Genomic DNA, 14,730 nt, shown 5'->3' with positions numbered 1-14,730 from the left:
TCCGATTACCTCTTCGCCGGACTAACTATGGAGTAAACGGTGCCATCATTGGTTTGCAGCGGACCTTCAACAGAGTGTCATCCGAGTTCGATCTTCACATTCCACGTAGCAGATTACATGTTGACTTTTTAAATAGATTAAGAAATTATCATTTGGACCACACTGTGTCTGTTGATATTAATTAATTATAAATAAAAACATGATTTGGGCTATTTCTATTTAATTTTAAATTGAATTATTATGATTTGTTAAATCTCTTCTATTGTTTATAAACTATAAAATTTACATTTTATCAAAAGCTTGAGTTTGTGAAGCTCACATTAGAAAGTTATTTTAGAAAAAACTAGGTTAAGGAACACTTCGTAAATATCATTTTATAACACGGTATACTCCATATACGTAGTATTCATGCCTACAATAAAGTTGTTTTGAATGAAACTCTCAACAAATTCGCTAAAGACAAAGATGGCGGTTTCGTAATTATGCCATTTGGGCAGTAAGTTAGATTTTTACCAAATCCCCACTAAACCGAGATAAATAAATAAATGAAATAAATAATATATAGAAGACCCGATTTGATCAGCCCTCAATTTTATCAGCCTCACAAGAAAATATGGGCTCTAGTAAAGACTCTGAATCCCTCTGGATAAAGACTCGCCGTCTCTATCTTATTCTTATTATTTATCTGTAAGTGTCATTCCAATCGAGCACGAGCCCTGCCAAAAGCAGTCAATCCGATGAAAATCGCTTTGAATCCTTCTAGAACGAGGGCCATTGACAGGTCTCGTGCTCGATTGGAATGACACTGACAGATAAATGGTAAACAAACGATTGACGTATCGAGTCTTTATCCAGAGGGATTCAGCGTCGTTAGGCTCTAGCATACAAACAAGGCTGAATTTGAGTAAATCCTTTCTTGACCATGTTTTCCTTATCTTAAAGATGCAAATATGCAAAAATAAAAAAAAAAAATTAAATTTTTGCGCTAGAAGACTATATTAAATAATCAGAAATAGTTATTAGACTATATCAGGGGAAGGGAAGAATATTTTATCAGCTTCAGTTTATTATGAAAAAAAGAATGTCGCGATTTAGCTAATGTCCCTATTTTGTCAGCCTAAAATACACCATGGAGATAATAAAAACAGGTCTTTACTGTATTTTTTATTCACAGTAATAAGTACATCCCATTTTCTGAGGATATTTTCTTTCAATTGCATTGAACTACACCAATTTTTAGGTCGTTTTCGAGGGGTTATTTTATCGACTTCTTCCAAAATTCGGCGAACCTATTCCCATTCGTGCGATAGTTTATATTAAAAGGGCATCTCAAATTAATTGGTATATTAAAGGGTTTATATGTTGCAGATAGGGAAAATTCATAAATTTTCAGCTTTTCCTACACAATATTACGAAAGCTTCTTAAACAACTGTTCCTAATAAGATTATGCAAATTATAAAGTATTTGAAATTTTTAATAGAAGTAACGGAAGGTGATTGAAAAGTTTCGTGAAAAAGAAAATTCCAGTAATATTAATGATTTTTATTTGTTCTTTGGCATTAGGATTAGCGATAATAACTCAGACCAAAGATACTACTGGGAAGTCATTTTTAGAAAAAGGCGATATCGAAGTAAAGTTTGAACTATTCACGCATGCACTTCAGAGGTAGCGAGATATCAAGAGCTGAAATTTCAGTGCTTAGTTCTCATCCGCGTTGGGAATTTTAGTAAACGCTATTGAGTATGAACTTAAAATCTATTCGAAAATTTGTTTTTGAGACTAAGAGAAACGAAAGCAATGAAATTGAAAGACGGATAAGTATTCTAGAGCGAATCAGTTATAAACTTAGAACGGAAAACTAGGACTAGGAGGGCTCATATGGACATGATCGAAAGGAAACGTGAAGAATTCTTTGCCTGAGGAGTTGGTCGTTGCACCCAAGTCTACCGCATGGTCTATGGTAAAGGGCGAACACGAAATTATTGCGACACATTCAACAGGGCATAACTTTTTTACCCTTGGGTAAAAATCAACCAAATTTTGAACACTTTCTCATTGATGTGTATTGTTTACATGCTGTCAAACTCGAAGTCGTGTTTTTCGATTCAACGAAAATGGAGGTGAACCAAGGCGAGTCGAGAGAACAAATTCTTTCCAAACACCTGGAATTTCCTGACCTGTCGCACCGGCAGTTGGGAAAAATGTTGAACATTCACCATTCAACCGTCTCCAGAGTGTTGAAGCGGTTCCAGGAGCGGTTGACATTGAACTACGGCAAAGGAGCTGGAAGAAAACCGGGACCGGAGAACAAAAAGACGGAGGGAAAGGTGAAGCGGATGATTAAAGCAAATCCCAACGTCTCAAGCCGTGATTTGGCTAAAAAGATCAGCATGTCGCAGAGCTACGTCCAGAATGCAAAGAAGAGAGCTGGACTACATACATACAAGGTACAGAACTTCCCAAACCGCGATGAGCAGCAACAATCGACGGCTAAAACTCGGGCACGGAAGCTCTACAAGAAGATGCTGACAAAATATGGCTGCTGTGTGATGGACGACGAAACGTATATAAAAGCCGATTTTAAGCAAATTCCGGGGTTGGAGTTTTTCACCGGCAAGAGCAAGTTCTATGTGGACGACAAATTTAAGAAGAAGAAAATGTCGAAGTTCGCCTCCAAATATCTCATTTCTCAGGCCATCTGCTCTTGCGGACTGAGGAGTGAGCCTTTCGTGACAAAGGGCACAGTAAATGGCGAGATCTACAAATCTGAGTGCCTCGAGAAGCGCCTTTTGCCGTTCTTGCAGCAGCACGAAGAAACTCCGCTATTTTGGCCAGATTTGGCATCATGCCACTATGCTAAAAGTGTCCTGGAGTGGTATGAGGCCAATTCTGTCCATTTTGTTCCAAAGGACATGAATCCGCCAAACTGTCCGGAGCTGCGCCCGGTGGAGCAGTACTGGGCAATGATGAAGCGGGAACTTCGGAAGAGCAAGAAGACAGTCAAAGACGAGAAGGACATGTTAAGAAAATGGAAAAAACTGAGAAACTGGTACCGGATGACACTGTAAAGACTTTGATGGAGGGCATCAAGCAAAAATTCGTTCAATTTTACACTCAAGGCTCCATCGATTAACTTTTCTTTTGATTCTTGAAGTAAATATATGTATAAAACTACCCTAAAATTTTGGTTTGATTTTAAACATTATAAGAAAATTGGCATGACATTTTCAGTGTCGCAATAATTTCATGTTCGCCCTTTAGAACATAACTCATCATCATGTTTTACCACCGACGCTTGCAAAAAATTCTTCACAAGTCCTCGCCTAGAACGACCATGCGATCATTCTTCTCCTTTTCTGCTAGCATCAAGCCGTGACGTATGCATTCAATCAACACCAAGCTATCGGTGTCGCACCGATCCTATTGTGATTGAACTACTTATTGATTTTTTCGTTCCGCACACACGGATGGCTGATAGCAATTAATGACACAGCTCATCTAGCAGAAATCGATTTTTTATCTACTTTTTTACCAACTAGTTTATATGTTACTATGTTTTAATTGTCGCAAGGCTCTACTGTATCGATTTAGTTGGCTATTTTCGGCACATTTGAGACTAAGAGAAACGAAAGCAATAGAATTGAAAGACGGATAGGTATTCTAGAGCGAATCAGTTATAAACTTGGAACGGAAAACTAGGACTAGGCAGGCTCATATGGACATGATCGAAAGCAAATGTGAAGAATTCTTTGCCTTCTGCAGAGTAGGAGTTGGGCGTTGCACCCAAGTCTACCGCATGGTCTATGGTAGAACATAACTCATCATGTTTTACCGCCGACGCCGGCAAATAGTTTATAACTAATTCGCTCCAAAATACCTATCCTATAATACTAGTTGTCGACTCTTTTGATCGTGAGTATGAGGCTAGTTCAGGAAAGGAGTGCAGGACTGGCACCTAAGAGATAGTTAATTATTCAGGACTTGTTCTTATGATTATTAAACTCGACCAAGCACACCTGTTCTCAGAAATGATAAGCAACCCCATGGATGTGTATAGGACCAATGTATCCCTGAGCAACATGGAAGGACAGCCTCTGAGCCGCCAAAACGCTCATGGGAAGCCGGGTGATCGGTCGTAGGTGTGACCATAAAGCACTGCACACACTGTCAAGTGCAACGGAGAGACGGTAGGTGTACAGTTAATGCACATAGGTTGCAGAAACGGGTTGTTGAGACAGCCCGATTGCACACTGATAAATAACAATAACAATGTGCTGAATGGCGCTTGTCATAAGATAGCACAACAGCGACGATGTAGTATGTGTTATCAAAAACATCGCGAAGCATCAAGTTCTAAATGTTCTCAATCAATATAATACCCGAAGAAAGCGATAAGAGTTATAAGAAATGTATCATCACACTGTTAGGTGGATTAAAAGCGTTTTTCAGTCATCTTTCAGTGCTAATTGAATGTCGTTGCAACAGAAAATACTTTATCATGTTTTTTTTTCAGGATATTGTTGAAAACATTAATAATTTAAATGAAGTTGAGGATCAAAGGCTTAGAAAACATCTCACACCTGATCAAACCCAGAGATTGTAAGTTTCAATAAATTATTTTGAGTTAAGTTGTAATTATTCTTTCTTGCAGAGAAACTTCTGGCTACGATTGGCAATCAAAGGAAGCGTTAGAGAAAATTCTTCTGGAAGATATTTCGGATACTGAATACGACAATTTTGCCAGTGCAATATCGCGCCTCATCCATCTACCATACTCCTATAGGCAAAAATCTTTTATTGACAAATATCGCAGGCCGCTTCTGATAAAAACTGATTCGGACCAAATACCAAAGCCACAATTGGACGAGAACGGCAGAAGCTACGTAACAGTGTACGGTATGAGCATAATACTACTAGCGACTACAGAAAAGTTTATTTTTGCTACAAATCTGCTCGAAGACGAATACGCATCTAGCGATATTGATATAAAGCGCTGGTCCCAAAGCCAGATTTATGTTTGAACTTATTGGATCATCGATAGATGTGCACCGGGGCGCAGTTCCATGCATTAATTATGTATCTTTTTGCACTTTCGATTTGAAGTGCTAAAACTGGTTAGATTCCATTGACACTTCTGCTCGAAATAGCAAAACCAATGTACTCCACTACATTGGTGCACTGCCATCGAAAACGGCATCAGTGAACATTAATGTGCTTTTCGATGGATGTGCACCGGGGGAGTCCCGTGCACTGGTTTTACCCTTTCGAGTAGAATGCAAAAAACTGGGTATATTCTATTGACCTTTCTGCTCAAAAGTACGACAGAAGAATTATTTACATTCTCCCTTGAGCCTTTGTGTAGTGCGGTTGGAAAGTATACCAGGTGTATCATAGCGCGCAACGCAGTTATTTAGAGAGAAAAAAGCTAACCTCAAAATTTGATTTTCATCGGAAGTGCCTTTCCGGCCATTTTGTTGCATTGTGAAAAAGTGTGTGAATCGCGAATTGACTAACTCCGTTGTTTTTCGGTCTCTCATACAAATAAGGTAGGTTACGTTTTACCTACGCAGTCTCGGACGAGACTCGTAGGAAAACATGGAGTTAGATGAGGATGGGCCTCGTGGTCCCGACCATGATGATGGGTCTGGTACGGGATATGAGTCGGCGAGTGACGCCTCTATGACGGGTCGCAGAAAGTTTGTTCTATCTTCGGACGAAGAGGGTAAATTACAAAGGAAAAAATGAAAAAGGACAAGAAGACTCAAATTAGAACAGCTACGATAGAAACCACAAAAGACACAAACTCAAACATGAATGAAAAACTGGAAAAGACAAACGACAACGAACCGACGAAAACCGACAAGAACGACAAGCATTCGAAAACGAAAATTAAGACTGGATGGATTCAGAACAAAATTTACAAGACATTCATTATGGAACCTACAGACGACAATTGCAAACTACATATAATGGAAATAGCCATATTACTTCACAACATAAAAATCACTCAATATAAAGAACTTAAACCCGCTGGTAAATTCCGATATAAAATCATATTCGAGAACCCAAAACATGCAGAAAGCTTACTTAATTCCAAAATACTGTTAGAGACATACAAATACAAGATATTCGTTCCTAAGATGTACCAAGAAACCATCGGGGTCATTAGGGACATTCCAATATCATTCACGGACGAGGAACTGCTGAAGAACCTCGAATGCGAAAGAATAAAAATTACCAAAGTTGAGAGAATACAAAAGTTAGTCGATAAAAAACTTACGCCTACTTACTCGATAAAAATTTACGCTGAAGGGGAAAAACTACCACAAAATGTTACAATATATACAATCCCAAGAAGGGTTGATGTATATTTGTTCCCAATAAAATTCTGTTGGAAATGTTTACGCTATGGTCACACATCAAAGGTATGTAAATCAGAACAGGTCAGATGCAGCAACTGCTCATTGAACGGACACGACGGAAAAGACTGCAAATCACTAAAAAAATGCTTTCATTGCAATGAAGGTCATAAGGCATTTTACCCAGAATGCAAGGAAAGAACCCGACAAGACAACATCCGCAAAGCCATGGCATTTAACAAACTCTCCTCTGACGAAGCCAATAAATTTTATTCCAGACAATCACAGGTACAACAACGACTGCAGTCACTAGAAGAGTTCCCCCCTATCACACCGCTAAACACATCGGAAGAAACAAACACGACAAATCAACTAAATAAAACGACAGCTGACAAAAAACCGTTACAAACTACTAGTAAAGTCACAACTGCAAGCAATACTCAGACCTAAAATGAATCTAATGACATCACGAAACTTGAATTGACCCAAATAGTAAATAAACTCAAAATTGAAATAGTCAAACAATTAAATCTGAACAAACTCATAACTAAAATCAAAGAAATCTAAGAAAAAATAACGGAAAATATTTCAGAAAACAGCGCGAAAAAAGGAACAGACTATAAATTTCTAACAAACATTAATGAGCAGTTGAACGAACTAATAAATCCGGAAATACTATAACCATTAAAACCACCCAACAAACAATAATGGGCTCACTTCGCAATCTTAATATACTACAGAACAATATCAATAGCATAAGACCTGTTGCTAACCGTTCACTTCTCACTAATTTGCTACAAACACAAAATATCGATCATACGTCTCCCAACCTTTGAACGGAACGGATCGTTATATTTCACAGTGGTGCTCGGTGTGTAAATTTTAGTGAGTCAAGGTCATCCTTTGTTCGTTCGTTAGCAGCCGTTCTGCTGGTGCCGACAGTAAATCCAGTACATTGTTTTCGCTGGTGCGGAACAATCGACGTTGTTTGCAGATAAGTTTTGCTTTATTTTTTTTCCTCGTTTGCTTTCTTTCCTTTTCCCTACTTTTACTCTACCTTGTAATCAAATAATAAGACACATTCCCGTTTATATAACGCTCTGCCCTCGTGCTTAAATGGCCGAGGGCGAAATACCATCTGATGCAATCATGGAAGTCCCTGATCCCCCTAATACTCGCATTGCTCCCCGTATAAAGCAGTACCCAGAAGGTTCCTCTGGGCCATGGGTGGTATATTTTCGGACCGGAGAGAAACCGGTTAATATATTAAAACTTTCTCGAGATCTGACTGCTAATTACCCGGCCGTAACTCAGATAACACGTGTTCGGGCAAACAAGATACGTGTTCTAGTGAGTGATCTCGGCCAGGCAAACGCGATTGCTTGCTGTGAGCGCTTTACGCGGGAATTTAAAGCGTACGTGCCTTGTGTGGCCTGTGAAATCGATGGGGTAGTGTCCGAACCGGGCCTGAAATGCGAAGAACTGTTGGAGCACGGGGTTGGCTGCTTTAAGGACCCCTCTCTTGAACAGATTAAGATCTTAGAATGCAAACAATTGTATACCGCAAACACCGAGGGAGGTAAGACTGCCTACTCTCTATCAGGCTCGCTTCGGGTGACATTCGCCGGGTCCTCTCTTCCCAACTACATCCTCCTTGACAGGGTTCGCCTACCAGTTCGCCTGTTTGTACCGCGGGTCATGAGCTGCAGCAATTGCAAGCAGTTGGGCCACACAGCCACATATTGTGGAAATAAGAAACGATGCGGCAAATGCGAAGGAGAGCATGAGGATGACTCTTGCGACAAAGAAACTGAAAAGTGTATTTGCTGCGGGGGCCCTTCACATGCTCTTAAATCATGCCCTGCGTACAAGCAGCGCGGGGATAAAATTAAGCGCTCCCTTAAGGAACGCTCAAGGCGTTCTTATGCAGAAATGCTAAAGAATGCTTCGCCATCTGTCCTGTCCGAAAATCCCTATGCTGGTTTGGCTAACGTTGAGCAAGAATCTGACGACCCACGAGAGGGAACATCTTTGGTTAACCCAGGGGAATCCAGGAAGAGGAGAAATCCAGCCTCCCCTACATTGCCTCGTAAGGGTGCCAAGGTGTCGTCCACTCAGAGTGCGCCATCTACAACCAATAAATCCAACGGAAGTGATGCACAAAAGCCGAAGCAATTTGCTCCAGGACTTGGAAATATTAATTCTAACAAGGAGTACCCACCACTTCCAGGGACATCCAAAACCCCAAGTGTCCCCTTTTTTCAAACAGATACTCAGTCCAGTAGCGGACTAATGAAATTTTCTGACATAGTGGACTTAATTTTCACAGCTTTCAATGTTACTGATCCTCTTAAAAGCCTTCTGATACGTTTTCTCCCTATAGTGCAAACATTTTTGAAGCAGTTGACTACTAAATGGCCCCTCCTTGCAGCGATCGTATCCTTCGATGGCTAAGTCATCGAACGAAGTCATACAGAGGAACAGCAGAAGTATCCTCCCGAAAATCGATTCCTTTAAATTTTTACTAAATAGTTTAAAATGTGATGCTTTCGCATTATGTGAAACTTGGTTAACTTCCGATATAAATCTCAACTTCCACGACTTTAATATAATTCGTCTGGATCGAGAAAACCCCTATGGAGGAGTACTTTTGGGGATCAAAAAGTGCTATTCTTTCAACCGAATTAACCTCCCTTCGACACCAGGCATTGAAATTGTCGCTTGTCAAGTTTTAATCAAAGGTAAAGACCTTTGCATTGCTTCCATCTACATTCCTCCTAGAGCCTCGGTAGGGCACCGAACGCTTTGTAATATCACGGAATCCTTACCGGCACCGCGGCTAGTTCTGGGAGACTTTAACTCGCACGGTACGGTATGGGGCTGTCTTCATGATGATAATAGATCAACATTAATCCAAGATCTTTGCGATAATTTCAACATGACCATCTTAAACACGGGAGAAATGACGCGGATTCCTACACCACCAGCACGCGCAAGCGCGTTGGATTTATCGCTTTGCTCGACATCGCTACAGTTAGATTGCATGTGGAAGGTGATCCCTGATCCCCACGGTAGCGATCATTTGCCTATCGTGATTTCAATTGCTAACGGTTCAAGACCATCGGAAACAATCAATGTATCGTATGACCTCACACGGAACATTGATTGGAAGAGTTACGCGACCGCGATATCCGTTAAAATCGAATCCACTCAAGAACTTCCTCCGGAGGAAGAGTACAGGTTTTTGGCTGGCTTGATTCTCGACAGTGCGAATCAAGCTCAGACTAAACCAGTACCCAGCGCGAATACCCATAGACGGTCTCCCACCCTGTGGTGGGATAAAGAGTGCTCAGAGCTGTACGCGGAAAAGTCCACTGCATATAAGGCCTTCCGGGAAGACGGGTTACCCGCTAGCTATCAACAGTACGCGTCGTTAGAAAGGCGAATGAAGAGTCTAATGAAAGCCAAAAAACGCAGTTATTGGCGCCGGTTCGTCGACGGGTTAACGAGAGAAACAGCGATGAGCACTCTTTGGGGTACGGCTCGACGTATGCGTAATCATAATAGTACCAACGAGAACGTGGAATATTCAAACCGTTGGATATTCGCTTTCGCCAAGAAGATCTGTCCGGACTCTGTCCCGGTACAGAAAACGTACCGCGCCGCGTCTTCTCACGATACCGCGAACGAAACACCGTTTTCGATGGTGGAGTTCTCACTTGCTCTCTTATCGTGCAACAATAACGCCCCAGGGTTAGACAGAATCAAATTCAACTTGCTGAAGAATCTGCCTGACACTGCAAAAAGGCGCCTGTTGAATTTATTTAACAAGTTTCTTGAGGGTAACATTGTCCCTTATGAATGGAGGCAAGTGAAGGTCATCGCCATCCAAAAACCAGGAAAACCAGCCTCCGACCACAACTCGTATCGGCCGATTGCAATGCTGTCCTGTATTCGGAAGTTGTTCGAGAAAATGATCATGTTTCGCCTCGACAATTGGGTTGAAGCAAATGGCTTACTGTCAGATACACAATTTGGCTTCCGCAAAGGCAAAGGGACGAACGATTGCCTTGCGTTGCTTTCTACAGAAATCCAAATGGCCTATGCTAACAAAGAGCAGATGGCATCAGTCTTCTTGGATATTAAGGGGGCTTTTGACTCAGTTTCTATCAACACTCTGTCAGAGAAGCTGCACCAGCATGGTCTTTCGCCAATTTTAAATAACTTTTTGCTAAACCTGTTGTCTGAAAAGCACATGCACTTTTCGCATGGCGATTTAACAACATCGCGATTTAGCTACATGGGTCTTCCCCAGGGCTCATGTCTAAGTCCCCTGCTCTACAATTTCTACGTGAATGACATTGACGATTGTCTTGCCAATTCATGCACGCTAAGGCAACTTGCAGACGACGGGGTGGTCTCTGTTACAGGGCCCAAAGCTGCCGACTTGCAAGGACCATTACAAAATACCTTGGACAATTTGTCTGCTTGGGCTCTTCAGCTGGGTATTGAGTTCTCCACGGAGAAAACTGAGTTGGTTGTTTTTTCTAGGAAACGTGAGCCGGCGCAACTCCAGCTTTTAATAATGGGTGCAACGATCAACCAGGTTTTCACATTTAAATATCTCGGGGTCTGGTTCGACTCTAAAGGTACCTGGGGATGTCACATTAGGTATCTGAAACAGAAATGCCAACAAAGGATCAATTTTCTCCGAACAATAACTGGAACATGGTGGGGTGCTCACCCAGGAGACCTGATCAGGTTGTACCAAACAACGATATTGTCGGTGATGGAGTACGGGTGTTTCTGTTTCCGCTCCGCTGCGAACATACACTTCATCAAACTGGAGAGAATCCAGTATCGTTGCTTGCGCATTGCCTTGGGTTGCATGCACTCGACCCATACGATGAGTCTCGAAGTGCTGGCGGGCGTTCTTCCGCTAAAAAATCGATTTTGGGAACTCTCATATCGATTGCTCATCCGATGCGACATTCTGAACCCGTTGGTAATTGAAAACTTCGAGAGGCTCGTCGAGCTTAATTCTCAAACCCGATTTATGGCCTTGTACTTCGACTACATGGCACAGAGCATTAATCCTTCTGCATATACTCCCAACCGTGTTCGTTTGCTAGATACTTCTGATTCTACTGTATTCTTCGACACATCCATGAAGGAAGAGATTCGTGGAATCCCGGACCATATACGCCCGCAGGTGATCCCCAATATATTTTATAATAAATTCCGAGAAGTCGACTGCGACAAAATGTTTTACACTGACGGATCAAATCTCGATGGGTCCACTGGCTTCGGTATCTTCAACAATACTATCACCGCTTCATTCAAGCTCAATGATCCCGCTTCAGTTTACGTCGCAGAGTTAGCTGCAATTCAGTACACCCTTGGGATCATCGACACTCTGCCCACAGATCACTACTTCATCGTTTCGGACAGCCTCAGCTCTATCGAGGCTCTTCGTGCGGTGAAGCCTAAAAAGCAATTACCGTATTTTCTGGGGAAGATACAGGAGTCCTTGTGTACGTTATCTGAAAAATCTTATAAGATTACCTTTGTTTGGGTCCCCTCTCATTGTTCTATCCCGGGCAATGAAAAGGCCGACTCATTAGCAAAGGTGGGCGCATTAAATGGTGACATATACGAAAGACCAATCTGCTTCAATGAATTTTTTAGTATTTGTCGTCAGAGGACGCTCAACAGTTGGCAAACCTCGTGGAGCAATGGGGAACTTGGACGATGGCTACATTCGATTATCCCAAAGGTATCAACGAAGCCTTGGTTCGGGGGGATGGATGTGGGTCGGGATTTTATTCGTGTAATGTCCCGACTTATGTCCAATCACTACACCATGGATGCGCATTTGCGGCGTATTGGGCTTGCGGAGAGTAGTCTGTGCGCTTGTGACGAGGGCTATCACGACATCGAACACGTTGTCTGGGTGTGCGCCGGGTATTGTGACGCCAGGTCTCAGTTAAAGGAATCCCTTCGGGCCCGAGGTAGACCACCCAATGTACCAGTCCGAGATATGCTGGCAACTCGTGATTTCCCCTATATGTCCCTTATTTATACCTTCATAAAAACGATAAATATCCCAATTTAGCCCCTCTCTTTTATTTCTCGTTTTTAGAGTTTCCTCCTGCCTTGTGGAACCGATCAGCTCCAGAGTGCCACTATGTAACCGCCGTCGCCCTTACCACTACGCCTGCATAGAAGGAAACTGAAGCGAGAGCGACTCGAGGTCCGATGACTTTTGAAGGATTCCCCGCGGGTCCGAAGAATACCATCCGCCAATCCGGTACTCGACGACTTACTAGACTGAGGCGCAAATTTGATACGCTGATCTCCCTCCCCCCCCCCCCCCCCCCGCCGTTCGAGCGAAAGTTGCAAGTTTTGCTCTTCTTTCCCTGTCTCTCCCCTGTCTTTGATACAACTGCTGCTACACTGATGCGGAAATAAGCCACCCTTTGAATATCTTGACCAAGCATAAGTTTTAGTTAAAAAATTCAAATTAGTATTCTGTATTCCTAGTTTTAAGATAGCTATAATTTTTACTCTTTATTGAAACTCTTGTCCTCCATCTTGTAAATAGAATTGAATCCCTAGTTTTAAGATTTCTGTGAAATTTCTCATAAATATTTGTTCCCCCTTTTGTGTACTAAACTATATTGTTAGTTTTAAGATAACCGTAAAATATTTCGTAAAATACTATTACTCCCCCTCTTGTATATCAAAGTGAATCCCTTGTTTTAAATTTTTTTCATAAAAAAATCTTTTGGCCCTCTTTTGTATATTGAATCTTATTTCTAGTCTTAAGATAGCTGTAAACTTTCTTTTCCTTTGTAAAAAAAAATATTTCAACATTGTAACCTCCTAGTTTTAAGATATCCAAAATGTAAAAACAAAAGCATTTGGCACCGCCAAGCTAACGCATTTGTGCCTATCAAATAAACGAAATGAATAAAAAAAAAACAAAATATCGATATTGCTATGTTATCAGAAATTTGGTTAAAGCCTGAAGAAGATTTCAAATTTCCGGGCTATAAATTTATCAAAAAAGCGAGAGATAAAGGCTATGGTGGCGTAGCATTTTTGATAAAAAACGAAATAGCATTTCAAGAAATTAACCTCCCAGACACACAACCAGTTGAAGCAATAGCAATTAAAACAACGAATACAATCGACCCACTTTTATTTGTTTCGACTTACATACCTCCGAGCCCTATAAATAATAACCAAATAAAAAATCCTCTCACTAGCCTTCTTAACTTTATTGATCAAAGTCGCTGTAAAACAATTTTTGCTGGTGATTTCAACGCACATCATTCAGTATGGAATGTGGCCAGGGATTGTAATTCTCTCTCACTCACGCGAGAAGTAGCTTATCCGATGTCCAACTTTTCCGAGATAAGATGAGTCGCAAAATTCTCCGTCTCCACAAATAGCGTGAGAATGATTTTCCGGATAAAATTTATTTGACTTTTTCCTTCTCACCGGAGAAGGTGATAAAATTTTAATTTCGTGGAAATCAATAAAAACTTCAAAAAATACACTTAATTACAAAGAAAAGCGGCAAAGAAGTATGATGGACTTGTTTTATCGTGTTTTGGAATAACGACAGCAAAGCAGGGAACGCCAAAAGGATACCGTGATAAATTCATTCACTCATTCTCCGGCTGTTTTATTTATCCGGAGAAATAACACGTTGTATTTATCCGGAGAAGTTGTGTGAGTGCCAACAACTTTTCGTGTGAAAATGTGAGTTTTTATTGTCGCAGTAGCAAACTATCCGGGCGCATTTACTCATATGAGCGATAAATGCAATGCCTGAATGTGGCAAATGAAACTTGTCCAAGAGGTGAACTAATTTTAGACTCGATAGAAAACAGAAACATGATTATACTAAATGACGGCTCACCAACAATGATAAATCATCCAAATAAAACACCTTCCGCAATTGACCTGACCATAGTAACATCCTGCCTTGCCCCACAAACAGAATGGACAATATTAGACGACGAAATCTGTGGAGATCATAAAATAATAATACTAAAAATAATAAATCAAGCACAAAAATTCACTTACAACACCACTTTAATCAACAAGAAAAAATCAATAGCAAACCTAAACTCAATAGACCCAGAAAGTATATCATCACCAGAACAACTAAGCATCATTTTCAAACACGAAATTGAAAAAACAAAATATGAACCGCATAAAAAATTCTACCCAAAAAAATGGTGGAATAACGATATCCAACATTTAACGAAAAACAAGATAAATTTATGATATACCTTAAAAACTTAACAATAGAAAACTTCATAGCATTTACAAAAGCAAGAGCAAAATTGAAAACA

At 40.9% G+C, this 14,730-nt stretch overlaps 1 protein-coding gene across 2 annotated transcripts in view; it reads left to right on the top strand.

The window, feature by feature from the left end:
* LOC131693433 (small ribosomal subunit protein uS9m) overlaps nucleotides 1–14,730 on the top strand; it is a 429,361-nt gene that overhangs the window by 183,539 nt on the left and 231,092 nt on the right. For both annotated transcript variants that reach the window (XM_058981237.1, XM_058981238.1), the window contains exons 4-5: nucleotides 4,516–4,601; nucleotides 4,654–4,898. In XM_058981237.1, the coding sequence (XP_058837220.1) occupies nucleotides 4,516–4,601; nucleotides 4,654–4,898 (331 nt within the window). The remainder of the gene's footprint in view (nucleotides 1–4,515; nucleotides 4,602–4,653; nucleotides 4,899–14,730) is intronic.

Source organism: Topomyia yanbarensis, chromosome 3 (genome assembly GCF_030247195.1).
Source record: "Topomyia yanbarensis strain Yona2022 chromosome 3, ASM3024719v1, whole genome shotgun sequence".
NCBI lineage: Eukaryota > Metazoa > Arthropoda > Insecta > Diptera > Culicidae > Topomyia > Topomyia yanbarensis.
The sequence above is the reverse complement of the archived record's forward strand: the minus strand, read 5'-3'. Positions and strand labels throughout refer to the sequence as shown.